The following is a 25,773-nucleotide window of genomic DNA, read 5'->3' as shown; positions in this document are numbered from 1 at the left end:
GACACAGTATGACGGGGAGGGGAGTGAGGAATGAGGGCGGGATGGCTGACCGTCATGGGTGAGTGGGAGGCCCTTGAGCCAGGACCAAGAGGAGGACCCTGGCTGAGAGCCGTGGGCAAGAGGATTGCCAGGGGGAGGATGACCAAGAAAGGGCGACCAGGAGGTCTGTTTTCCGAGCTCTTTCCTTCTATTACACCTTCTGCGCTGTCATAGCAGGTGGTTTTAGCCTTTTGTTGTCGTCGTTATGGAAATTGCAGCCAAATGGGTTCTGCGCCTGGGCCAGCCAGGGTCCCCCAGGAACACCATTGGCCTAAGTGGGCCTCAAATTTGGCTGTCCAGACCCAAGATGGTGTCCCCACTGCTCTGACAGTGATGCTTGCTAGCTGAAAATCACACACCTCAGGATGCTATTTTCTCTGTCTGGTCCAAGACTTCCATGCATTTCTTGAGGTGAAGGTCAAACCCCCAGGGAAGAGAGACTGGAGAGGCCTGTAATTCTTCTTCAGCTTCATCAGCTTCTCGGGTGCAAGCTGCAGGAGAGCTCAGAGCTGAAGGCTTAGAAGAATGTGTATTTCCACCAAGGGCCTGGGCTGACATTTCTTTCCCCTGGAGAGGCTGGCAGGCCTCGCCTGCTCAGTACTTCTCAGCAGACCCTCTCTCCTTGTCTCCTCCCTGGCAGGGAGGCGATGGCGGGGAGAGGTGATGAAGTCCACAGCGTCCTCCAGCATTCTCAATGCCAGTGAGATGACCTCCCATCTCCAGGGCACATGCTACCCTACCTCCCTGCCTTCCCACCTCCCTCCCGCCTGCCTGGGAATACCCACGCCAAACCCCTGCTGACCTACTTACAATGCCACATGCTCCTGCTAACTGGAGAGGGAAGGAGAGAGCTTGGGTTTTTGCAGGCTGGCAGGGAGAGGGCTTCTGGCTGAGTCATTTGCTGTCCTTGGCTTTGCAAAGTATATACAGGAAGAACAGGCAGTGACCAGCTGCTTTCCACATACATGAAGAAATGAGCAAGTGGAGTTGGGTTCACTTAAAAGCCAACACTTTGGCTTGTGTGTGTGTGTGTGTGTGTGTGTGTGTGTGTGTGTGTGTGTCTAACATTGACCAGCAGATGATTAAATGCAGAACTGCCTGTCTGGACCTTCAGAAAGAGAAAATAGCATTTGGTGTTGCGAGAGCAAGGACCTGGGCTCTCCCGGCTCTCTCCTCATCTACACAAAATAAGAACACTTGCCCCACAGATGCTGCAGGGCTGCTGGGATCTCAAAGGAGACAGCGTGCATGCCAGCTCTCTGTCAACCGAAAACAGAACGAATGTCAACTGTCATATTAATAATGCCAGGCATAATGGCGGCTTGCACTGGAAATGGTTTACAAGGTCACTGACCTGAGGACAGAGGACTGGCCGGTGACTTCCCGAGGTCCCCCTGATTCCAGCATCGTTCTTTGCCTCCCTCTGCCTTTGTTCTCAAAGGAGCCAGGGCTGCTGGGAAACAAAGGCTGGCGGAAAGGGCCTGAGGTCTCTAATCTTGGAGGCTTAGAAATTGTTACTGGAAATGGGATCATAACCTAAACATGAAATGGTTGGGGCATCAGGAGGCCTCCTATGGAGACCTCCAGCATGGGGTGGCTCCTCAGGCCCTCCCTTCCCTCGGATTCCCCAGCAGGAGGCAGATAGGGTCCCTGTCTCTGAGACATGTTCTCACGTGGCACTAGAAGCTTCCCCCCAACCCTTGACCCCAGGGAGATTGCATTGTGGGGTCTGCCCTGCCCTGCCCTGCCCCACACATCTCTCCCCGACGAGCCGGTGCTTCCTGGAGCTGGCAGCTGGGCACCAGTGATGGGCAGTGCTAATGACCACTGAGTCACCTGCGGTGACTGTCTCACCCGTGACAGGCCTGTCTCCTGCTGGGGTGCCCTCTGCCCTTCAACCCCGTGGCACCGGCTCTACACATGGGCCTGCACCCCTGTTGTTCATCTCAGCGGCTGGCCTCTGCCCCCCTGCTTAGAGGCAATGGAAGAAACTCTGGGCACAAGCCCAAGATTATAGGTGGAGGCTAAGAATGAACCATTGTATTTCATTATATTTCATTATATTTCAAACCTGGGTGTTTAGTGAGCCCAGGCTCTGTGTCCTGTCCTGCGCCTGGAACCGAGAACCGCATGAAAGTGTGAGGCTTGGTCTCTGCCCTTGGAGCTCTCACAGGAGCATAAGAAGGCAGGCAGCATTTAGTCTCATCTTTTGTAGAAACTTCTGTGAAGAAAACTATAATAATGGTCAAATGGATGTTAATAATATTAATAAGTAGTATTTATTTCTTTTTAAGATGTATTTATTTATTTGTCAGAGAGAGAGAGCACAAACAGGGGAGAAGCAGGCTTCCTGCCAAGCAAGGAGCCCGGGACTCAATTCCAGAACCCTGGGATCATGACCTGAGTCAAAGGCAGACCCTTAACCAGCTGAGCCATCCATGCATCCCAATGAGTAATATTTAACTAAGGGTTCATTAAATATATATTAGACACTCTACTTGCATTATTTCTTTTCATCCTTCTAGTAATTCTATAAAGCATGTAGGCACTATTATTAGCTCTATTTTACTGACAAAGGAAACTGGTAGTCAAAGACTACAAAAACTTGCCAGAGGTGCAGGAGGAGATTTATTTCCCCACACCCTTATCAAAAAGGTGAATTACCAAACTTTAGGTTTTTACCCATCTGATAGTTGAAAAAAATGGTATCTCAGAGTAGTTTAAATTTGGACTTCTCTTATTATGAGTGAGATTTGGCTGTTTTTCATATACTTAGTGTCATTTAAATTTCTTTTCCTGTGATCCTGGTCCATTCTGAAAATTGAAGTGTTGAGGGTTTTTTTCTCATTCATTTCTAGAAGCTTCTTTTTGTAATAACAGAAATATAAATATCTTCCCATTTTTTTCATTTGTCTTTTAATTTTGCATACATTGTCTTTTGTCATGCAGAGCAGGGTGTTTTTTTTTTTTAATGTTACCAAATTTATTATTTTAATGTTACAGCTGCTGGATTCCAGATTAGTTAGCAAGGGCTCCCTATGGAGCCCAAAATCACATTAAATATAGAGGATTGGGCAACAGTATTTATTATTTCTCATTTCCCCTGAAAATCCAAAAACCAGTGGAATACCACTAGAGGAAATTTTTTTTTCTTTTTTGACAGCAAGAAGCATTTTACTTCCAGGTACTGAGCAGCCCCGGGCCACCAGCCAAGAGCCCCCAGCAAGGCCAGTCCTCCTGGCTCAGTCCTAGCAGGCAGGGATTGGCCGTCAGAGTTTGTTCCTGAAGGGGTTTTGGTGGAGACACAATTATGCAGGAGAAGGAGGAGGTTACTCTTTCCGAAATATGACGCATTTGTGGGCTGGCGTGTCCACCATTCTCTCCAGGAGGAGGCCGCTGGCTTGGTCCACATCCTCCAGGAGGGCTGGATCTAAGCGTTAGGTCAAAATCTACATTACTCTGTGGCGTGCCCCTCCGTGGATTTTATTAGGTCCATAGTGATCAGCAGCACCTTGGGGGTGAGCAGGTAGATTCCCTCCTGCTCTGAAGAGCATCTCGGTGCACTTTGGGGGGCTGATGCGGATCATGTAGATACTGAGTAACAGGTCTGGGGACCTTGCAGGATCCCGCCTCACTTGCTTCCAATCCCAGGTTACATCCAAGTAGTGTGGCCCTCACACTGGGTAGCCCCTGAGCCCAACTGGTAACTGAGATGCTGATGAAGTTTTAGAACATAAGTGAGGTTTGATGGGGTGAGGTCTGGAGCCAATGACCAAGAAAGAATTCTTATCTCAAAAATTGGTGCAAAATGGTGGTTTATTAAAGCACGGGGGCAGGACCCATGGGCAGAAAGAGCTGCTGCCCCGGGGTTGTGAGGAGTGGTCCATCATATACTTGTAAGTTGGGAGGGGGTCGGGGATGGTTTAAGTCTCTAAGGAATTTTGGAAGCAGGGTTTCCAGGACCTTGAGGGGCTAGCTATTATTGGGAAAAGGTTATTCATTACCAGTAATAAAACCATTGTCGTGAGACCCTTTAGATGTATATCAGTGGACCATATGCTTGGGAATGATTGTCAACACTATCATGGAGGGTTTAGAGATAAAGGAAGTTTCCAAAGGAATTGTTAAAGTAGACTTATAGGATCCTGTTTTGGGGTAGGGTTCAGTCAGGCTAGGATTGCCCATTGCCCTTAGCAAAGCCTTAAGGTGGAGGTAGTTGAGTCCCTAGTGGAATGTCACTCTGCCTTGTCAGCAGGTAAGGAAATTTAATAATTTTTCTTCTGTCTCTGTTTCCCACATCAATGCTGTCCCCTTGGATGGCTCCACTCGGCATGGGGAAGGTCTGCATAAAATGGGTAGTAGGCTGGCCAAAGCCCAAGGCCATCTCGTGCCTGCGGACGCCATGCTGGGCCGGGTCCAGGAACTGCCCCAGCACACGCAGGATGGGCTCCCTGTTTCGCTCTGCTGCCCAGAGTTGTTGTAAGAACATTTTTCAGAGCCAAAGATCAAAAGTCCTAGTTTGCAAGGTCATCAAGTGTCTGGCTCTTTGGGTAGAGAAGACCCACATCAAAACATATCTTTGGAGAATCCTGGAACTTCAGGGGGTTAAAACAATCCTAGAGACTTCCATAGAGATAGAGTAGTTTACATGCAAGAGATGAGTAGTCAGAGTGCCTACGTCAATAGTAATGCAGGCATGTAAAGTCTAGTGGAGTGGTACTTACAAAATTTTGATGAAAAAGTATTTCGTTCTAGAGCTCTGTATCCGGTTAGTCAAGGATGAAGGTAAAAACATTTTTAGAAATGCAGGGATTCAAATGGCTTTCAGGGAATTTTTTCTTGGGGAGCCACTGTAGGAAATGAGGAGGGAGCTAAGAAAGAGGAAGTACCCGTGAAGGAAGCTCCTGAGCCTGGCAAAGAAGCCAGAACAGACTGGAGCAAGGGGACGGAGGGTTCCAGAAATGGTGTCTCGAGGGGGGAAAAAAGGGAACTAATTACTTAGAAATATAGAATATATTATTAATGGGTATATTATAGAGATACCAGGGCATATGGAATAAGTTAGTGAGGGTTCATGGACAACCAGGCTGATTTAAAAAATTAGGTAACAATTAACTTCAGAAAAAAGAAAAGGGGGTGTGTGTATGAGTGTGTGTGTCTGTGTGTGTCTGTGTCTTGTCCAAGCATAAGTGACAGACCAAAATTCAAAGCGGAGGCTGTCTGATCACAAAGTTGGTGCCCTGTGACCTTACAGGAGAACAAAGTTCCTGCTACAGAGCACCCGTGAGACCTTGGTAAGCCATTCTCCCTCCTGGGCCTCACTGTCTTCACCTATAGAATAAATGGGCTACACAAAAAGCATAAACCATACATCAAAAGACAGAAAAATGTGACTGTGTCAACGTGAAAAATGTTAGTATGACAAAAGAACATAAAAAGCAAAACTATGGACCAGGACAGCAGTGAGCCAAGTGGCCTGACCCAAGTTAGGTCCACAACTTGCTTGTGTAAGTAAAGTTTTATTGGAACACATCCACTCCCATTCATTTATGTTTTCTCCAGCTGTTTCTGTCCTACAGAGGTGGAAATGAATAGCTTTGACAGAGATAGTATTGTGGCCTACGAAGTAGGAAGTATTTAAGAGGTGTCCCTTAACAGAAAAGGTTTGCTAACCCCTGAACTAGGAGGAGATTCTTACAATGAATGTAAATAGCAACAAATTAAGACCTAAGATACATGAAGTAAGTTGACAAATTAATATAAAGAAGAAAGAGAACACAGGGTGAAGGTGGGAAGAAAGGGACTAGATGGTGATGTTGAAATGCCGGCAGAGCACCTTTGAAGGGAAGCCGGGGCGGGGCTCCTGCGCACAGATGGACTCTGGACCCTGGTCTGGGACCTCACACAGGAGGCTGACTTTGGGCACTCCCGACCTGCTGCAGGGAATGTGGTGGGGATTTTGAGCCCTGCCAGTGGGCAGTGAGGTGTCTGCTGCTCATGCTAAGGGTAGTGGCGCTTGGTTCCCCACTCAGAGCTTTCAGCAGCCTCTCCTGTCACTCCCAGTGCTCTCAGGAGAGAGTCTAATTGTGGCAACCATTGCATACAAAAAGACATGTGCCAAGAACAATACCTTTGGTGGCTTGTTACTTTCCAATTTGCCTTAATTGGCTCACGTGTTGGCTGGCTGATTTTCAAAGGGCAGCACAAGGGGGACTCTTCCTAAGTAGGAGAGGGACCTGGGACCATCAGCTCCCTGCTTGTGTTCTTTCAGCCAATTAAGCTTAATCCTGGGAGCCAGCCACTGAGGAGTGGCTGAGTGCTTGGCAGCTGGGTCGGAGGGAAACAGCCTGGATTCTTGGGCTCACACCTTGGTTCATCTCTGCTCTGTTGATCAGCCAGACAAGCTGAGCACCAGTGTTCACATTACAAAACAAACAGTAATAGGTATAGCCCAACCGCCAAGAATCCTCATCTGGTCAGGTTGACTTTTTTCTTTTATCCAGGAAAAAAAAGCGTGTATACAATGTCCATTGGTGAAATACTTTTGAACTATCGCTGTGAATTACGGAGCAGAGGGCAGCACACAGCCCTGCACGCTGGCAGCGAAGCTTCCGCCACCTCCCAGCAGACCGCCCTGGTTCCCACCGCCTTCCTTCGATTATGCACAGTGACTTCCCTGGATGCCCGAGGACCAGGCTCCCCAGGCCTGAGGGGTTCCATTCCTGCCCCCAAAGACGGCTTATTGAAGCTTCTCCTGTGCAGAGTGGGGCTCTCTTGGCCACTCTTGTGCTCACGGGACAGAAATATTCCTCGCCAGTCTTGATCTGAGCCGCCGTGTCCACACCATGCCCAGGTCTGACCAGACGCGGCTCCTTTGGCCTGGGTGGCAGGACAGTCCCTGCCACTGAATGGGGGACCCAGAAGGGCCACATTTGCAGTATGAGGGGGAGGCGGAAGATGAGACGTTCTGTGCAGGATGGCGGGGGGCAGAAACTGCATTTACTGATCCTGGGTGGGTGCTGAGTCCTGGGCACACGGTGGAGCTCCTTTCGTCCGCGGGCCCACCCTGAAGAGTGTGTGGGTCTGTGGTTCTGCTCACAGCAGGTACAAGAATGGTACCAACAGAGACCCACTTTGGGGAGAAGGTCCAAAACATGGAGGCAGAGTGTGCAGGCAGAGACCGGGCTTGAAGACTGAAGCTTCCCTTCCGTGGGTCTGTGCTGGGAGGCGGCCTTGGGGAGAGAAAAGGAGTCCCGTTTTCATGGCAAGGTGGATTCTCCACCAGGTGAGAATCCGGGAGGAGGAGGGGCCTTGAGGGGCTGCAGGCTGGATGGCAGTCAGGTGCTCCAGCCTACAGGCTAGCCCTAGCTGCGCCCCTCACTCGCTCTGTCCTCTCCCTCCACCTCAGCTTCCTCATCTGTGTAATGGGATTACAAGAGGGGCTACTCTGTAGGGTTGCTGGGATTCACTGAAATAACCTATGCAAGCTGTTTAGAGGAGCATCTGATGGACAGGGGGAGCGCAGCACCTGGGGGCCCCTGCTGTCTTCAGATGACTCTGGGCTCCCTCTGTGCAGGCTGCCCCTGCTTTTTCCTTCTATGGTTTGGGTACACGAGTGCTTACTTCTCTGCCATCTCTTCTGTGCCCATTCTCTGGCTGTTTCTTATTGCACCATTCCCGTGAGCCTCTTCTGCAAGGGCTGCTTCTCTTTCTGTCCTGCCTTCCATCCGTCTCGTTCTTTCTGTCCTGCCTTCCATCCGTCTCATTCTGTTCTGTCTGTCCCCCTTTTAGGGCCTCTATCCCCCTCAGATGCCCGGGTCCCCTGGAACAGAGCAGGCATCCTCAGGTCCACTTCCCTAGCTCCTCGCAGATCCCATGGCCCTTTTCTTGCTCCCCGGTGATCTCCCAGACTTTGGGGGTCAGAATAGAGTGGTGGGACCAGTTTGCCACATTTGTCCCGCACCCCCCTTCCTCTCCCCCCAAGAAGGTCAAGGGCGTTGATGCATTCCTGCTTCAAGTCTGTGGGCCGAGTGTAGGCGTGTGAGACGGAAGGACTATTGTCTAGATGTTCAGCTTCCAGGTCAGCCCAGATACCAGATGCTGAGAAAACCAAGGCCAGATTCTGCAGCCTGACCCATCAGCCTTCCTTTGTTGTCCTGGACTCAGGACTGACTCCTGCCATCTGTATACCCAAGGAAGGAGAGAACCACAATCCGGAAGGTGTCCCCCCGGGTGCCATGTGCTCTGATGGTAGCGTGGGAAAGGATTACAGAGTAAAGGAGGCGGAGCTGGTTCAGCCACCTGGTGTGGGCCACAAACCCCCGGAGGCAGCCTCAGCAGCTGCTTGGCAAGGAAGATGTCACTTTCCCAGATGCGCTGATGTGGTTGACTCTGTCTGACCCAGGGCAGGGCGTGGAGGGTGGGGACAAGAAGAGGGTCCTCAGCCTTTGGAGATCACATGACCAGATCCCCAAGCCCAGCAGAGATCGTGGGCCAGAAGGAGGGCACAGTCCCTGCCTCCATGGGGGAGAGTGGCAGCGGCAGGCATGGGCTATGTGCTTGGCCAGTTTTGGCATGACTGTGTGGCTGGGGAGGCAGGTTTTTGCCCCTGCTTCCTAGGATTGAGGAGCTGGCTAGGATTGAAGAAACACATCCCATATCTGTACTTGGTCAAAGGGGTTGCAACAGAGGCAGGTAAACACTTCTGAGGGTTGACTCGACCCCTCAGCCCCAGGCCTAGAGCCTGGTCCCAGTCCGGGAGGCAGGCCTGGGTCTGGGCAGCTGACATTGGTCATACCTGACCATCATCTCATTCATTCTTGGGGGCATTCAGTGCTGATCCCAGGATAAGCTTTGAGCCTGGGACAAGTAAATGTCCTGCCCGTGTTTCTACAGTTCTGTCTGCCAGGAATGTCCTCTTGGCCCTCAGTTGCTCAGAGCACTGGAGGCCTTCCCTGGGCAGCTTCCTCAACAGAGGAGCTTGACCCTTCCCTCTACTCAAGGACCCTTTGCTCTGGGATCTGTGGCGATCCCAGCCTCAGGGGCAGAGCTTGAGATCAGCCAACTTGGGCTCTGGTCATCTGTAGACTAACTGACTGAGTAACATTCATCTCTGAGCCTGAGTGCTTCATCTCTGAAAGAGGGGTAGTCATAGTCCCAACTGCATGGGCTTGTGGTTAAGAGTTAAGGGAAGGCACGTAAGCGCTGAGCATTGGCCCTGACTCAGTAGAGGGCTGTGAGTCACACAGGCCGCAGCTGGGCAGCGGCTGACTCATCCAGAGACAGGGTATTTCTAAGGCAGACGTGGGTGAGAATCAGCCTCCTCCTCCCCTGCCCAGGCCTTGTGCCAGCTGTTTTCTGGAAGCTTTAGGAACAACAGATCCACTGAATGATGGGAATAGACTGAGCAGAGAGAGGAAGGAAGGGGACCCCCAGCCCTTGTAGTCAAGAGAACCGGGAGAAAGTCAAGGCCTTGATGGGAGCCCTGACAGGCTCCAGAGAGAGAAGCCAAGGTGCTAGGCGCATGGGCAAAGGTAACGCTGACTGGGGCCCTCGCCCAGTCCCCGTGGGCAGCCTGTGGTGAATAAAACGGGGGCTGTGGACATCAGGTGAGGGTTCAGGCCTCTCCTCCTCAGGCACTGCTACATTTCCACTTAAACTTCCTCCCCTCAGCTCCTCCCCCTGCTGCAGTTAGGGCCCTGTCAGGAAAACAGAAGTCGAACCACACTAATTTTTAAGAGCTTTAAATCAGGGAATTGGTGTCGGAAGGCTGAAAGAGGGAAAAGCGGAGGTCGAGGATGCCCGGATATTAGGAGCTAGAAACAGCAGTGTCGTTCCCATGGATGTGCATGAGGGAGCAGCATGATCACATCCGAGGGCCCAGGGAGGCCCCCCTTTCTAGGAAGGGTGTTCTGGGGTGCTGTAGTATTCAGACCTCTAAAAGGGACATGGTGTGTCTGGTGCCAGGACATCCAAGGAGACACACCCAGGGCTTGTCCCCAGCTCTCGGCACAGGGCCTGGTTTGGGGGCGCCCAGGGGGCAGGGAGAGCTGCGGGGCCAAGCTCTCTGACTGCCATGTGCACAGCGGGGCTGCCACTGGTGCCCCAGGGGAGCATGGCAGAGCTGGCACGCGGGGAGCACGGAGAGGAAAGGAGCTGCCGGAGGGTGGGCCCGAAGCTGCCCGCTGCTGCTGGCGCCATGACTATAGGAGCTAAAAGCGGGGAGGAAGGCTCTTCTCCCCACCTGCCATTCAGTCCTGCCATGGCCTGCCATGGACGGAACCTAACTAGGAGCTGGCTGCCCAGGGAGTCTGGGAGACGTGGGTGTCGGGCTGTCAGCGCCAGCGTCTCCAAGCAGAGTGTGGAGGGTGGATCGATCAGCAGCATGTAAATAACTGCACACATGTGCACCTGCGTGCGCGCGCGCACACACACACACACACACACACACACACACACACACACCCTGGGGTGCACCGTCTCATTTTAGCCTCATGGCATTCCTCTAGAGATTCCAGTAATGGCTAGTATTCCCAAGCTATAAGGACAAAACTGAAGACCAGGGAAGCTCATGGCTTTGCCTAAGTCAGACAGTCAGTCCCCAAATGCTCATGGGATGTCTGCTGTGTGCCAGGTGTCGGTCTAGCTGTGGGGGCCCAGCAGTGAGCCAGAGCCTGTCTGGGCAAGGACATGGGTCTTGTAGCTGGGGGCGTGGGGACTGTGGGAGTGGGGAGACCATCAGAGTACCCGTGGAGACAGGTGAACACAGTAATAGTCTCAGGAACATTAAACAAGTGCTGAACAGTGTGAGTGCCTCGGGTGGTATGGGAGCAGGGCTTAGAAGAGGTCCAGGCCCTGGGGGACTGGAATGTCAGCAGCTGAATACGGAATACCCACATGCATGGCCAGTGGCCATTCTGAGTCACCCTCACATCCGAGACCTGGGAGCCATGGTCCCTGGGCTGGAAAAGCTCTTCATCGAGCGCAGGGTGCAGACCAGCTGGGCTGCAGGCTCCTCCCAGCAGGAAGGCCAGGCAAGAGGAACCCAGGGCCCGAGCCCTCACCGGTGGGGCCGGTGCCGCAGCCTGGGACTGGGACTTGGCCTGTCCTGATGGAAGATGGGCGGCCCCGTCCCAGCCTCAGCATGGCAGAGAGCCTGGCGGCTCAGCACAGGGAGAGCACAATAGAGGCAGACACTGGGAGGGGCCCCTGGCCCCCCACCCCCTTTTCCTCATTCCAGGGGTCCTTGCGTAAAACGCAGTGGTTTCAGACCAGCTCAGGCCAGAAAAGCCATTGGACCATCAGTTCCCAAGGAAGGCTCTTTGTACTTTCTTTCCACGTGGACTCCCCCACCTCATATATCTTGTACCTCTGTCTGTATCCAGCAGACACTAAAAGACTGAATGGCTGATCAGAACTGCTTCCTGGTGGGATGAGGTTTTGGGGAGGGTGTCCGCTCTCCCTGTGGCAGAGCATGAGGCTCAAAGCCGCCGTGAGGAATTCAGGGTAGGCCTTGGGAAGGAAGGATTGATCATGGAGAGCCTCAGACTGGTCTCCTGACTGGGGGCGGGGGGCTAGGGAGGCTGCCCAATGCCAGGGCTGATTTGCTGGGTTATGTCTGGTGTCCGAGGAGTGGGCCCCTTCCCAGCTCTGGGATCTGCCTATAGCAGCAGACTCCTAGCTGAGCTCCTCCCCACCGGGGAGACAGGCTATGGCTCTGCTCCCCAGCTGCATGCATCCAGCCCACACAGGGCTCAGACTGTGTAGACATATATACCTGGGGCCCAAGCGGAGCTGTTTTTTTCTTCAGATCCACTGTCTCAAGACCTCTGCCCTGATGGGCTCAAGACCAGGGAGGCGGGCAGTGATGGCTGGTGCCCGGGAGGGAAACACACAGCAAGAGGGGGCTGGTGAAGCCAGTGAGGGGCTACGGTGTGTGCAGCTGGCCCCCTGGCACTGAGCGGAGGGCATCTTTCCTCCTGACCATGGGCACAGCCATGGCCTCTAAACACAACTGTGAACTATGTGCCTATGGGGCTATCTTGATGACACGAAGGAAGTTCCCCAGGTGATTCTGTTCCTCTCCTGGTAGACAAGCACAGCTGGGGCGGGGAGGCCGGGGACTCCAGGCTTCTTCCCATAATGAAGGAGCCCTGAATCACACAGCTGGGCTGTGAGCTTCAGGGTGGAACTTCTGATGGGAAAGGGGAAGAGAGTTAAAGATCTCCAGTCTCGAAGAGGTGCCATTCAGTTTGGTGTCCCTGACATTTTTTCTTTAATGATTTCTCCTGAGAATGGGCCCACTGTGCCCCTTCTCTGGATGATTAAGGGACCAGAAGGACCAGAACCCTGGGACTGGAGGGAAGGACAAGCAGAGGAACTGGCAGTGTGTGTTGCCCAGAGATGCCCCTAAGGCTGCAAATACCCCTCGGGAACCTGGCACAGGTGGGGCCCCAGGTTGAGGTTCAGGATTCTCAGACTACATACATACATACATACATACATACATACATACATTTATTTATTTTTAATTAACACATAATGTATTATTTGCCCCAGGGGTACATGTCTGTGATTTATCAGTCTTCCACAATTCACAGCATTCACCATAGAATATATCCTCCCCGTGTCCATGACCCAGCCACCCTATCCCCTCCTAATACCCAGCAACCCTGTTTGTTTCCTGAGATTAAGAGTCTCTTATGGTTTGTCTCCCTGTCTGAAACCATCTTGTTTCCTTTTTCCCCTCCCTATTCCCCCACAACCCCCTGCCCTGACTCTCAAATTCCTCATATCAGAGAGATCATATGATAATTTCTTTCTCTGATTGATGTATTTCACTCAGCATAATACCCTCTGGTTCCATCCACGTTATTGCAAATGGCAAGATTTCAGGTTTCCTGATGGCTGCATTGTATTCCATTGTATACATATGTATCACATCATCTTCATCCATTCATCTGTTCATGGACATCTAAGTTCTTTCCATAATTTGGCTATTGTGGACATTGCTGCTATAAACATTTGGGTGTATGTGCCCCTTTGGATCACTACATTTGTATCTTTAGGGTAAAAATCCAGTAGTGAGATTGCTGGGTCATAGGGTAGCTCTATTTTCAACTTTTTGAGGAACGTCCATGCTGTTTTCCAAAGTGGCTGCACCAGCTTGTATTCCCACCAACAGTGTAGGAGGGTTTCCCTTTCTCTGCATCTTTACCTGCACCTGTCATTTCCTGACTGGTTAATTTTAGCCATTCTAACTGGTGTGAGGTGGTATCTCATTGTGGTTTTGATTTTTATTTTCCTGATGCCAAGTGATGTGGAGCACTTTTTCATGTGTCTGTTGGTCATTTGGCTGTCTTCTTTGTAGAAATGTCTGTTCATGTCTTCTGTCCATTTCTTGATTGGATTATTTGTTCTTTGGATGTTGAGTTAGAGAAGTTCTTTATAGATTTTGGATACTAGCCTTTTATCTGATATGTCATTTGCAAATATCTTCTCCCGTTCTGTTGGTTGCCTTTTGGTTTTGTTGACTATTTCCTTTGATGTGAAAAAGCTTTTTATCTTGATGAAGTCCAGTGGTTTTGTATTGCTATATACTTTCCTCCCAGGACTGCTTTTGTTGTGTCCCACATATTTTTAACAGTTGTGCTTCATTTTCGTTTGTTTCCATGAGTTTTTTAAATTCTTCTTTAATTTCCTAGATGGCCCATTCATTCTTTAGTAGGATGCTCTTTAGCCTCCATGTATTTGAATTCTTTCCAACTTTCCTCTTGTGGTAGAGTTCTAGTTTCAAAGCGTTTTGGTCTGAAAATATGCAGGGAATGCTCCCAATCTTTTGGTACCAGTTGAGACCTGATTCGTGACCCAGGATGTAATCTATTCTGGAGAATGTTCCATGTGCACTAGAGAAGAAGGTGTGTTCTGTTGCTCTAGGATGGAATGTTCTGGATATATCTGTGATGTCCATCTGGTCCAGTGTGTCATTTATGGCCTTTATTTCCTTGTGATCTTTTGCTTAGATGATCTGTCCATTTCAGTGAGGGGGGTGTTAATGTTGCCTAGTATTGTATTATTGTCGATGTGTTTCTTTGATTTTGTTATTAATTAGTTTATATAATTGGCTGATCCCATGTTAGGGGCATAGATATTTAAAACTGTTAGATCTTCTTGTTGGACAGGCACTTTAAGTATGATACAGTGTCCTTCCTCATCTCTTATTATAGTCTTTGGCTTAAAATCTAACTTATCGGCTATAAGGATTGCCACTCCAGCTTTCTTTTGATGTCCATTAGCATGGTAAATTGTTTTCCACTCCTTCACTTTAAATCTGGAGGTGTCTTTGGATCTAAAACGAGTTTCTTTTAGACAGCATATTGATGGTTCTTATTTTTTTTATCCATTCTGATACCTTATGTCTCTTGATTTGGGCATTTAGCCCATTTACATTCAGGGTAATTATCGAAAGATATGAATTTAATGCCTTGTATTGCCTGTAAGGTGACTGTTATTTTATATTGTCTCTGTTCCTTTCTTGTCTGTTACTTTTAGGCTCTCTCTTTGCTTAGAGGACCCCTTTCAGTATTTCCTGTAGGACTGGTTTGGTGTTTGCAAATTTTTTTAGTTTTTGTTTGTCCTGGAAGCTTTTTATATCTCCATCTATTTTTTTCCCTCCATCTATTTTAAATGACAGCCTAGCTGGATATAGTATTCTTGGCTGAATATTTTTCTCATTTAGTGATCTGAATATATCATATCAGTCCTTTCTGGCCTTCACGGTCTCTGTGGATAAGTCTGCTGCCAATCTAATATTTCTACTTTTGTATGTTATAGACCTCTTATCCTGAGCTGCTTTCAGGATCTTCTTTTTGTCACTGAGACTTGCAAGTTTTACTATTAGATGACAGGGTGTTGATCTATTTTTTGGAATTTCTGGGGAGTTCTCTGTGCCTCCTGGATTTTGATGCTTGCTCCCATTGCCAAATTAGGGAAATTCTCTGCTATAATTTGCTCCAATATACCTTCTGCACCTCTCGTTCTTCTTCTTCTGGGATCCCAATTATTCTAATATAGTTTCATCTTATGGTATCATTTATCTCTCTAATTCTCCCCTCATGGTCCAGTAGTTGTTTATCTCTCTTTTTCTCAGCTTCCTTATTCTCCATCATTTGGTCTTCTATATCACTAATTCTCTCTTCTGCCACATCTATCCTAGCAGTACGAGCCTCCATTTTTTATTATACCTCATTAATGGCTGTTTTTATTTCAACTTGGTTAGATTTTAGTTCTTTTATTTCTCCAGAAAGGGATTCTCTAGTATTTTCTATATTATACTTCTATATATACTATCTTCTATATTATACTATACTATACTTTTTTCAAGCCCACCTATCATCTTGATAATCATTACTCTGAACCCTGGTTCTGACATCTTACCAATGTCTGTATTGATTAGGTCCTTAGCCATTGTTCCTCTTGTTCTTTTTTAGGTGAGTTTTTCCACCTTGTCATTTTATCCAGAAAAGAACAGATGAATGAGAGAAAAAAATACTAAAAGGGTAGCAATGACCTTAGAAAAATATACACTAACCAAATCAGAAGAGATTTAAAACTAGGGGAGTGGGGGCGCCTGGGTGGCTCAGTGGGTTAAGCCTCTGTCTTCGGCTCAGGTCATTCAGGATCCTGAGATCAAGCCCCGCATCGGGCTCTCTGCTCAGCAGGGAGCCTGCTTCCCCCGTCTCTGCCTGCTTGTGATCTCTGTCAAATAAATAAATAAAATCTTTTAAAAAAAACTGGGGGAGAAGATAGGAGAAAGAAAAAAAAGTGTATATATACAGTTAGAACAGAGCCACACACTTGATTTTGGGTATATTTTGGTCTGTTAGAAGAAACTGCTTCCCCAAATTTTAAAGAAATAAAAACTTATGTATATACAAAAATAAGGGTAAACACAGTGAAGGGATAGACTATGACTGTAAAGATGAAAATTAAGAAAGATTCTAAAACAGGAGTTGATAAGAAGTTGGTTGGGAAAAAAAAGATAATGTGATCAGGCTGGAGACTAGAACAAAGCCATACACTACATTTAGGGTATATTTTGATCTCTTAGAAGAAACTGTATCCCAAAACTTTAAAGAAAAATTTATATGTGTACAAAAAATAAGGTTAAATGCAATGAAGAAATAGAATATGAGTATAACAATAAAAATTTAAAAGAGTTTTTTAAAAGATATTGATAAGATAAAATAGTTTTTCATTTGTTTGTTTGTTTAGATTTTTATTTATTTATTTTTATTTGACAGAGAGAGAGATCACAAGTAGGCAGAGAGGTAGGCAGAGAGAGGAGGAAGCAGGCTCCCTGCTGAGCAGAGAGCCCAATGTGGGGCTCGATCCCAGGACCCTAGATCATGACCTGAGCCGAAGGCAGAGGCTTAACCCGCTGAGCAACCCAGGCGCCCCAGATAAAATAGTTTTAAAAGTCAAAATAGGAAAGAGGAAAGATTTTAAAAGGATAAGAAAAAAATAAAATTAAAATTTAACATCAAAAGGCTAAAGAATCATGGGGAAAATACCATGAATTCTATGTGCTGTGTTCCCCTAGCTCTGGAGTTCTGCAGTTCTCATTGATCAGTGAACTGGGTCTTGGCTGGATGTTCTTGCTGATCTTCTGTGGGAGGGGCCTGTTCCAGTGATTCTCAAAAATCTTTGCCCGAGGTGAAATTGCACCGCCCTTGCCAGGGGTAAGGCTAAGTAATCTGCTCGGGTTCCCTCTCTGTAGCTTTTGTTCCCTGAACTATTTCTGTACAGCTTTGGAAATCGGGAATGAAGATGGCGGCCTCCCAATCTCCAGCCCCGAAGGAGCCAAGAGCTCAGGGTCCCACTCCTCAGTGCACCCTCTGGGAAAAGCAGTCAATCCCTCCCATCTCCCTGGTCTCTGGTTGCATTCATGCTCACCCAGCCTGTGACTGAGCATTTTTGTCTCTGGCACACATACCCATTTGGAGTCTCCAACCCCAGCAGACTCCTGCAGTACCCTCCCATGCCACTCCTCCCGGAGGAGGAAGGAGGGGGTCTCCCCAGATCTGCCACTTGTGGGGTCCCCGCTCAAAGGTCAGTGGCCCGACTATACCTTGGATCAGGTTTGTGGCAACCCTGAGCTGAGAGCCCCTCTCTGGCTCTGTCTCTGTAGCTGGCTTCCCTGATCCAATACCTGGGAGCTCTGCTACACTCAGATACCCCTGGTCTTTCTGTGACTTTGCAGGTCCTGAGACCACACAGTCCCCTTGAGGACTCCACCCCGTAGTTAGCCTCTGGACCGATGTCTCTCAGTGGAGCAGACTTCTAGAAGTTCCAATTTTGTCCTCTACTGCTTGCGGGGAGTAGGCCCCTCTCCCTGTGGTCTATCTTCCTGTATATCACATCAGATTCACTTCTCTGCACATAGCCACTCTTCTGCTCCTAGAATTGCTGCTGTTCTTCTCTGCAATCTCCTGTTGAGTTTGTAAGTGTTCAGAATGTCTTGATAACTATCTAGCTGAATTCCCAGGACCTGACGATATTTAGGTCTCCTACTCCTCCCCCATCTTACTCCTCCACCTCGATCCATTTCTCTTCTATGGGGAGTGGGCATGTGTGCCCAGAAGTGGTCCATTCTGCAGGCCTGCAGCCAATCCTCTGCCCCAGACCACCCCTTCCATATCTGTCCCAAGCTACAATCACAGCCTTTTACCTGGCCTCCCACTCTTCAGTTGACCCCCTCCACCCACACTCCTGCCAGTCTTCAACCCTTGCTGTCTCCTGTGCTCTCCTGGCAAAGCTCTGTCTCTCTTGCTGGAGACTCCTTGGGAATAACCTCGCCGTAGCTGGCGTGTGCAGCTGTCTTCCTGGTACCAGCACTGCCTGAGAGCCAAAGCAAGCGTGATGGTTCCCAGCTTCCAGATGGGGACAACGAGGCTCAGAGAGGCAAGTCAAGGGGCTTGGCCCTCCGCTCGTTGTGGCTGGGCTACAGCTGACAGGTGGTTAGCTGGCTCTGGGTACAGCACTGAAAGAGGATTCTGTGATAAAGTGGCCTTCTCTGCTTCTGGTAGTGTTTGCAGAGAAGGCTGCTTAAGTCCACAGGTGAACAAAGGGCCACATGCCTCCTTCTGGCCCATATGTTATCACGTGGCCCAGGGTTGCTCGCAGCCATGCACCCCTCCTGCATGCAGCTCTGAGTCTCAGTCATTGGTATGGGACCAGGCACGACTCTGGCCCTGGGGTACAATGCCCACACTTTAGCAAGGAGGGGAGACCTCTGCCATGAACCAAGAAAGCAGGGAAGATACTGGGTCAGAGACCCCTCTCTGAAGTAGCACAGCATGGGCAGAAAATGGAAGAGACCCCTTACCATCTCATGTACTCTATATTCTACAGGGAAAGAGACTAAGACCCCAAAAGGCAAAGCTCAGGAATCCAGTAACTTTCTCCCTTATCGCTGAAAGAGCCCTTCTCCAGACCTGCCAGGCACTCTTGATTCAGTATGGCCCTGCGGGGAATGAAGGATTCCTGCCAACCTCCATCCCTGGGTTGATAACAACCTGGTGGGGACAGGGGGAAGCAGGAGCCGATCTCCAGATGAGCCCACATGACTTGATGAGGGCTGCTGGGCTGACAGCTTGGGAGGAGGCACAGGTACCTGGGTACCCGTCAGCGAGAACTGGCCCACATTCTGAGGTTCTCCCAGAGGCTTCTTACCTCCACCCACCCTGTTGTGAGAGACTCCACTGTGTAGACAATGTTGATCTTAAGTCTGTAGTGGAGGTGGGACCTTCTCAAGGAGTGTGGAACCAGTGAGCTTCTGCGCCCAGGGAAGTAGGGGAGCCACCTGGACTCCTGTGTTTAAGAGTGTAGAGAGTCAGCATCCTATAATGGGAGTTTTAACAGCAGGCCAGAAAATGACTTCTTGGGATAGTCAAGCCCTAGAATGATCCAAACAGTGAAATTATTACAACCATTATTTTTCAAAAGATGATTGCTATCAATCAAAGAGTTAATTGCACTAGAGCTTTATCTGTGAAATGGTACGGTCTGCGGGCTGCATTGGGGGGTGTCCAAGCTACCCCAACCATTTGCCACCAACAGGGCGGGGAGTGGGGAGGGCAGCAAAAGGATCAGGAAAGACCACAGTGATGTCAGACCCAACTCTCTAGGAATGTACAGGTTGTCAGGATTCACAGTTGTATGTCCATTTTGGTAGAAAGTGCCTATTTCTTCCTTTTTTGAAAGCATCTTTTTTTTGTTATTAGTTTCAGAGGTAGAATTTAGTGATTCATCAGTAGCATAGAACACCCAGTGCTTATTATATCATGTGGCCTCCTTAATCCCCATCACCCAGTTATCCCATCCCACCAGTCTCCTTCCCTCCAGCAACCCTCAGTTTGTTTCCTATGATTAAGAGTCTCTTATGGTTTACCTCCCTCTATGGTTTCTTCTGATTGTACTTTTCCTTCCCCTCACCTATGTTCATCTGTTTTGTTTCTTAAATTCCACATATGAGTGAAATCATATAGTGTTTGTCTTTCTCTGACTGACTTATTTCGCTTAGCATAATACCCTTAAGTTCATTCCATGTCATTGTAAATGGTAGGATTTCATTATTTTTGATGTCTGAGTAATATTCTAGTGTGTGAGTGAGTGTGTGTGTGTGTACACCACATCTTTTTTTTTATTGTTTTGTTAGTCAACATAATATACATCATTAGTTTTTATACAGTGTTCCAATATTCATTGTTTATGTACAACACCCAGTGCTCCATGCAATACGTGCCCTCCCTAATACCCACCACCAGGCTCACCTATCCCCCACCCCCTCCCCTCTAAAACCCTCAGTTTGTTTCTTAGAGTCCACAGTCTCTCATGCTTTGTCACTCCCTCTGATTTACCCCAATTCACTTTTCCTTTCCTTCTCCTAATGTTCTCCATGTTATTCCTTATGCTCCAAAAGTAAGTGAAACCATATGATAACTTTCTCTGCTTAACTTATTTCACTCAGCATAATCTCCAATCCTATCCATGTTGATGCAAAAGTTGGGTATTCATCCTTTCTGATAGCTGAGCAATATTCCATTGTATATATGGACCACATCTTCTTTATCCATTTGTCTGTTGAAGGGCATCTTGGCTCTTTTCACAGTTTGGCTATTGTGGACATTGCAGCTATGAACATTGGGGTACATATGGTTCTTCTTTTCACTACATCTGTATCTTTGGGGTAAATACCCAGTAGTGCAATTGCAGGGTCATAGGGTGGCTTTATTTTTAATTTTTTGAGGAATCTCCACACTGTTTTCCAAAGTGGCTGCACCAACTTGCATTCCCACCAACAGTGTAAGAGGGTTCCCCTCTCTCCACATCCTCTCCAACATTTGTTGTTTCCTGCCTTGTTAATCTTTGCCATTCTGACTGGGTAAGATGGTATCTCAATGTGGTCTTGATTTGAATTTTCCTAATGGCCCGTGATGATGATCATTTTTTCATGTGTCTGCTAGTCATTTGTATGTCTTCATTGGAGAAGGGTCTGTTCATGTCTTCTGCCCATTTCTTGACATGATTATCTGTTTTTTGGGTGTTGAGTTTGAGAAGTTTTTTTTTATAGATCTTGGATATCAGCTCTTTGTCTGTCGTGTCATTTGCTAGCATCTTCCTCTATTCTGTGGGTTGCCTCTTTGTTTTGTTGACTGTTTCCTTTGCTGTGCAGAAGTTTTTGATCTTGATGAAGTCCCAAAAGCTCGTTTTTGCTTTTGTTTCCTTTGTTTTTGGAGACGTGTCTTGGAAGAAGTTTCTGGGGCTGATGTCGAAGAGGATACTGCCTATGTTCTCCTCTAGGATTTGGATGAATTCTGGTCTCACATTGAAGTCTTTCAAACATTTTGAGTTTATCTTTGTGCATGGTGTAAGAGAATGGTCGAGTTTCATTCTTCTATACATAGCTGTCCAATTTTCCTAGCACCATTTATTGAAGAGACTGTCTTTTTTCCACTGTATATTTTTTCCTGCTTTGTCGAATTTTATTTGGTCATGGAGTTGCGGGTCCATATCTGGGCTCTCTACTCCATTCCATTGGGCTATATGTCTGTTTTTATGCCAGTACTATGCTGTCTTGGTGATCACAGCTTTGTAATAAAGCTTGAAATCAGGCAACATGGTGCCCTCAACTCTGTTTTTCATATTCAACATTTCCTTAGTGATTCAGGGTCTTTTCTGGTTCCATACAAAGTTTAGGATTGTTTGTTCTAGCACTTTGAAAAATGCCGCTGGGATGGCATTGAATGTATAAATTGCTCTGGGCAGGATAGACATATTAACAATGTTTATTCTTCTGATCCATGAGCATGGAATGTTTTTCCATCTTTTCGTGTCTTCTTCAGTTTCTTTCATGAGTGTTCTGTAGTTCCTTGAGTATGGATCCTTTACCTCTTTGGTTAGATGTATTCCAAGGTATCTTATGGTTTTTTGTGCTATTGTAAATGGGATTGATTCTCTAATTGCCCTTTCTACAGTTTCATTGTTAGTGTATAAGAAAGCAGCTGATTTCTGTGCATTGATTTTGTATCCTGCTACAATACTGAATTGCTGTATGAGTTCTAGTAATTTGGGGGTGGAGTCTTTTGTGTTTTCCACATAAAGTACCATGTCATCTGTGAAGAGAGAGAGTTTGACGTCTTCTTTGCCAATTTGAATACCTTTTATTTCTTTTTGTTGTCTGACTGCTGTTGCTAGGACCTCTAGGTACTATGTTGAACAACAGTGGTGAGAATGAGCATCCTCGTTGTGTTCCTGATCTCAGTGGGAAGGCTCTTAGTTTTTCCCCATTGAGAATGATATTTGCTGTGGGTTTTTCAAAAATGGATTTTATGAGTTTGAGGACTATTCCCTCTGTCCCTATACTTATAAGAGTTTTAATCAAGAAAGGATGCTGTATTTTGTCAAATGTTTTTTTCTGCATCAGTTGAGAGGACCATGTGGTTCTTCTTCTCTCTTCTTTTATTGATTTGCTCTGTCACTTTGATTGAGTTGCGAATGTTGGACCACCCTTGCATCCCAGGGATAAATCCCACCTGGCCATTGTGAGTAATCTTTTTAAGGTACTGTTGGATCCTGTTAGCTAGGATCTTGTTGAGAATCTTGGCATCCATATTCATCAGGGTTATTGGTCTGAAATTCTCCTTTTTGATAGGGTCTTTGCCTGGTTTAGGGGTCAAGGTAATGCTGGCTTCTTAGGAAGAGTCTGGAAGTTTTCCTTCTGTTTCTCAGGAGAATGGGTATTATTTCTTTGAATGTTTGGTAGAATTTCCCAGAGAAACCATTAGATCCTGCACTCTTGTTTTTGATCACTGCTTCAATCTCGTTACTGGTTATTGGTCTATTCAGGTTGTCAATTTGTGTTTCAGTCTTGGTAGTTTATAGGTTCCCAGGATTACGTCCGTTTCTTCTAGGTTGCTTAACTTATTGGCATATAGCTGTTGATAATAATTTCTGATGATTATTTCCATTTCCTTGGTGTTAGTTGTGTTCTTGCCTCTTTCATTTATAATTTTATTAATTTGGGTCCTTTCTCTTTTGGCCAGTGGTTTATCGATCTTATTCTTCCAAAGAACTACCTTCTAGTTTCATTGATGTGTTCTACTGTATTTCAAGTTTCTAACACATTGATCTCTTCTCTAATCTTAATTATTTCCCTTCTTGTGCATGGGGTTGGCTTAATTTGTTGTTGATTCTCCAGTTCTTTAAGGCGTAAAGAGAGTTTTTGTATTCAGTATTTTTCACATTTTTTGAGTGAGACTTAGATGGCTATGTTTTTCCCCCTTAGGATTGTCTTTACATATCCCATAGGTTTTAGACGAATGTGTCTTCGTTCTCATTGGTTTCCATGAATTGTTTAAGTTCTTCTTTGATTTCCTGATTGATCCAAACAAACATTCTTTTTTTTTTAAAGATTTTATTTATTTATTTGACAGAGAGAGATCACAAGTAGGCAGAGAGGCAGGCAGAGAGAGAGAGTGGAGGAAGCAGGCTCTCTGCCAGAGAGCCCAATGCGGGGCTCGATCCCAGGACCCTGGGATCATGACCTGAGCCGAAGGCAGAGGCTTTAACCCACTGAGCCACCCAGGTGCCCCCAAACAAACATTCTTGAGCAGGATGGTCTTTAGCTTCCAAGTGTTTGGATTCCTTCCAAACTTTTTCTTGTGATTGAGTTCTAGTTTCAAAGCATTGTGGTCTGAAAATATGCAGGGAATAATCTCAGTTTTTTTGGTATTGGTTGAGCCCTGATTTGTGAGCCAGTATGTGGTCTATTCTGGAGAAAGTTCCATGTGCACTTGAGAAGAGTTAGTATTCTACTGTTTCAGGGTGGAATGTTCTGTATATATCTATGAGGTTCATCTGGTCCAATGTGTCATTCAAAGTTCTTGTTTCTTTGTTGATTTTCTGCTTAGATGTTCTGTCTGTTGCTGAGATTGGTGTGTTAAGATCCCCTACAATTAATGTATTCTTATCAATATGACCCTTTATTTTGATTAAGAGTTGGCTTATGTAGTTGGCTTCTCCCATGTTGGGGGCATAAATATTTACAATTGTTAGATCTTCTTTGTGCATAGTCCCTTTAAGAATTATGTAGTGTCCTTCTGTACCTCTGCCTACAGTCTTTAGCTTAAAATATAATTTATCTGATTTGAGAATCACTACCCCAGCTTTCATTTGAGGCCCATTGGCATGAAAGATGGTTCTCCATCCCTTCACTTTCAGTCTGGGTGTATCTTTAGATTCAAGTACATCTTTATCCATTCATCTATCTTTGGACATCTGGGCTCTTTCCATATTTTGGCTATTGTGGACATTGCTGCTATAAACATTGCGGTGCATGGGAAAATAACTATTTCTAAGAGTAGGAAAACAATTATTTTTTTTAAGATTTTATTTATTTATTTGACAGACGGAGATCACAAGTAGGCAGAGAGGCAGAGAGAGAGAGAGGAGGAAGCAGGCTCCCTGCTGAGCAGAGAGCCCGATGCGGGACTTGATCCCGGGACCCCGAGATCATGACCTGAGCCGAAGGCAGCGGCTTAACCCACGGAGCCACCCAGGCGCCCCAGGAAAACAATTATATACATAAATGCTTTGTATCAGATTTTTCAGGAAAAATAATGAAGAGAATGCAACCAACCAGAAGACGTTGGGGATGGATGAATCTTTATTGTTCTTCTGGGTGGTAAGAAGTACACAGTGCAAAGACATGAATCCAGAGGGCATAAGGTGCAGACTTACCTGGGGAATGACTTCTGTGTTCACCTCTGAGGGTTGGAAGGGTCACTGATGTGGACAAAGCACTTAGTCCAATATCTGGTCCTTTGTTGAATGGCTGATGAGCTTTAGCTGCTGTTGGGGTTGAAGGCTCAGATGAGCAAGCGAGGAGAAGCCCTGGAGAGGGATTCAGATTAAGACAATGGTAGTGGAATGTTGACTCGTCAGTGTGTGCCCTGAGTGCTCCCTTCCCCCGCATGGGCGCCCCCCGTGGCAGGCTCCAGGGCATACCCTTTCTCCTACTTTCCATTTCTCTTTGCCTCCTGGCCTGAGGCACTTTGTGCCCAGGGTGGAGAGAAACATGGACTGTCAGGAGACAGTGTGAGTAAGGTTGTGTGGGATAATCAGGCTGAAGGCGCAATGGGGAGTGAACCAGACGCTCAGAAGTATTTGGTGGGTTTGATATCTGCAAATCCCAGGTCACCTTCCATATTCTCAAGTTGCCCCACAGAATAATGAGACCACATCGTGTTAACAGGATTTCCCAGATCACAATCAGAGTGTCCCCAGACGGGGAGGCATTACTGAGGATGAGTTGGAGGCTGAACGCTAGTTCACGGTTCTTGGCCCCATATCCTCCTGACCCACTGATGACTTGGCTCATGCTGGGGAAGGGTTGGGTGGGAAGAGAAGCTGCTCTGGCCAGGAGTGCAGGGCCTGAGGGTCTACAAGACATTGACACAGCCATGCTCAGCACAGGAAATTTCAGGTTTAGGGATGAACTAGTGAGAAAAGCAGGATTATTTATAAAGGTGAAGGGCGGAAGGCGTGTCTCACAAATGTCATTTCCTGCATCACCACAGCAAGGCTGGAAGGAGGAGTAGATGAGACAGCTGGGGGCTTAGAAAGATCGAGAACCATCCTCTGTTTCTGTGGCAGCACACAGCAGGGTGGGCATTTGCTCTGGGTCTGGCCAGCACCTCCACAAGCTCTGGATTGCATGAAACATGCAGTGAAGCAGGCGGACAGCCAGGGGGCGCATGGAGAGCAAACCACAGGCGGGATGGGTAGCAACAGCAGGAAAGGAAAGTGAGGTCTAGAGGCCACGGGCCACAGTAGCAAGTTACCACCAACTGAGAAAGCTTAAAGCAGCAGCAATGTATTCTTCCTCAGTTCTGGAGACCAGAGGTCAAACCAGGGTGCCTAGAGTGCCAGGTCCTGCCGGAGGCTCTGGCAGAGACATCGTGCTTCTCTTCTAGCTTCTCAGTGCTGCCAACAATCCTTGGCATTTCTTGGCTTGTAGATGCATCACTCCATACTTGCCTCCAAGTTCCCCTGGCCATTAGCTCTTTGCTTTGTGTCTTCTCTTTCCTGAGACACTCACCATTGCATTTGAGCCCTTAGGAGGTATGACCTCATCTGAGGATCCTTACCTTATTATGTAGGCAGAGACCCTTA

The 25,773-nt window shown here is 47.4% G+C and overlaps 2 protein-coding genes across 2 annotated transcripts in view; one reads left to right on the top strand and one right to left on the bottom strand.

The window, feature by feature from the left end:
• KCNH1 (potassium voltage-gated channel subfamily H member 1) overlaps positions 1-25,773 on the top strand; it is a 368,462-nt gene that overhangs the window by 329,120 nt on the left and 13,569 nt on the right. The window lies entirely within an intron of this gene.
• LOC116575752 lies at positions 17,555-25,210 on the bottom strand. Its single transcript, XM_032317191.1, has 2 exons — positions 24,340-25,210; positions 17,555-18,909 (listed from the first exon to the last, which is right to left on the bottom strand). Exons 1-2 carry the CDS (start codon positions 25,061-25,063, stop codon positions 18,821-18,823), a joined length of 813 nt encoding a protein of 270 aa, XP_032173082.1. The 5' UTR covers positions 25,064-25,210; the 3' UTR covers positions 17,555-18,820.

The sequence above is a fragment of the Mustela erminea genome, chromosome 17 (genome assembly GCF_009829155.1).
Source record: "Mustela erminea isolate mMusErm1 chromosome 17, mMusErm1.Pri, whole genome shotgun sequence".
Taxonomy (NCBI): domain Eukaryota; kingdom Metazoa; phylum Chordata; class Mammalia; order Carnivora; family Mustelidae; genus Mustela; species Mustela erminea.
Note: the sequence above shows the minus strand (reverse complement) of the source record. Positions and strands in the feature narration are given on the sequence as shown.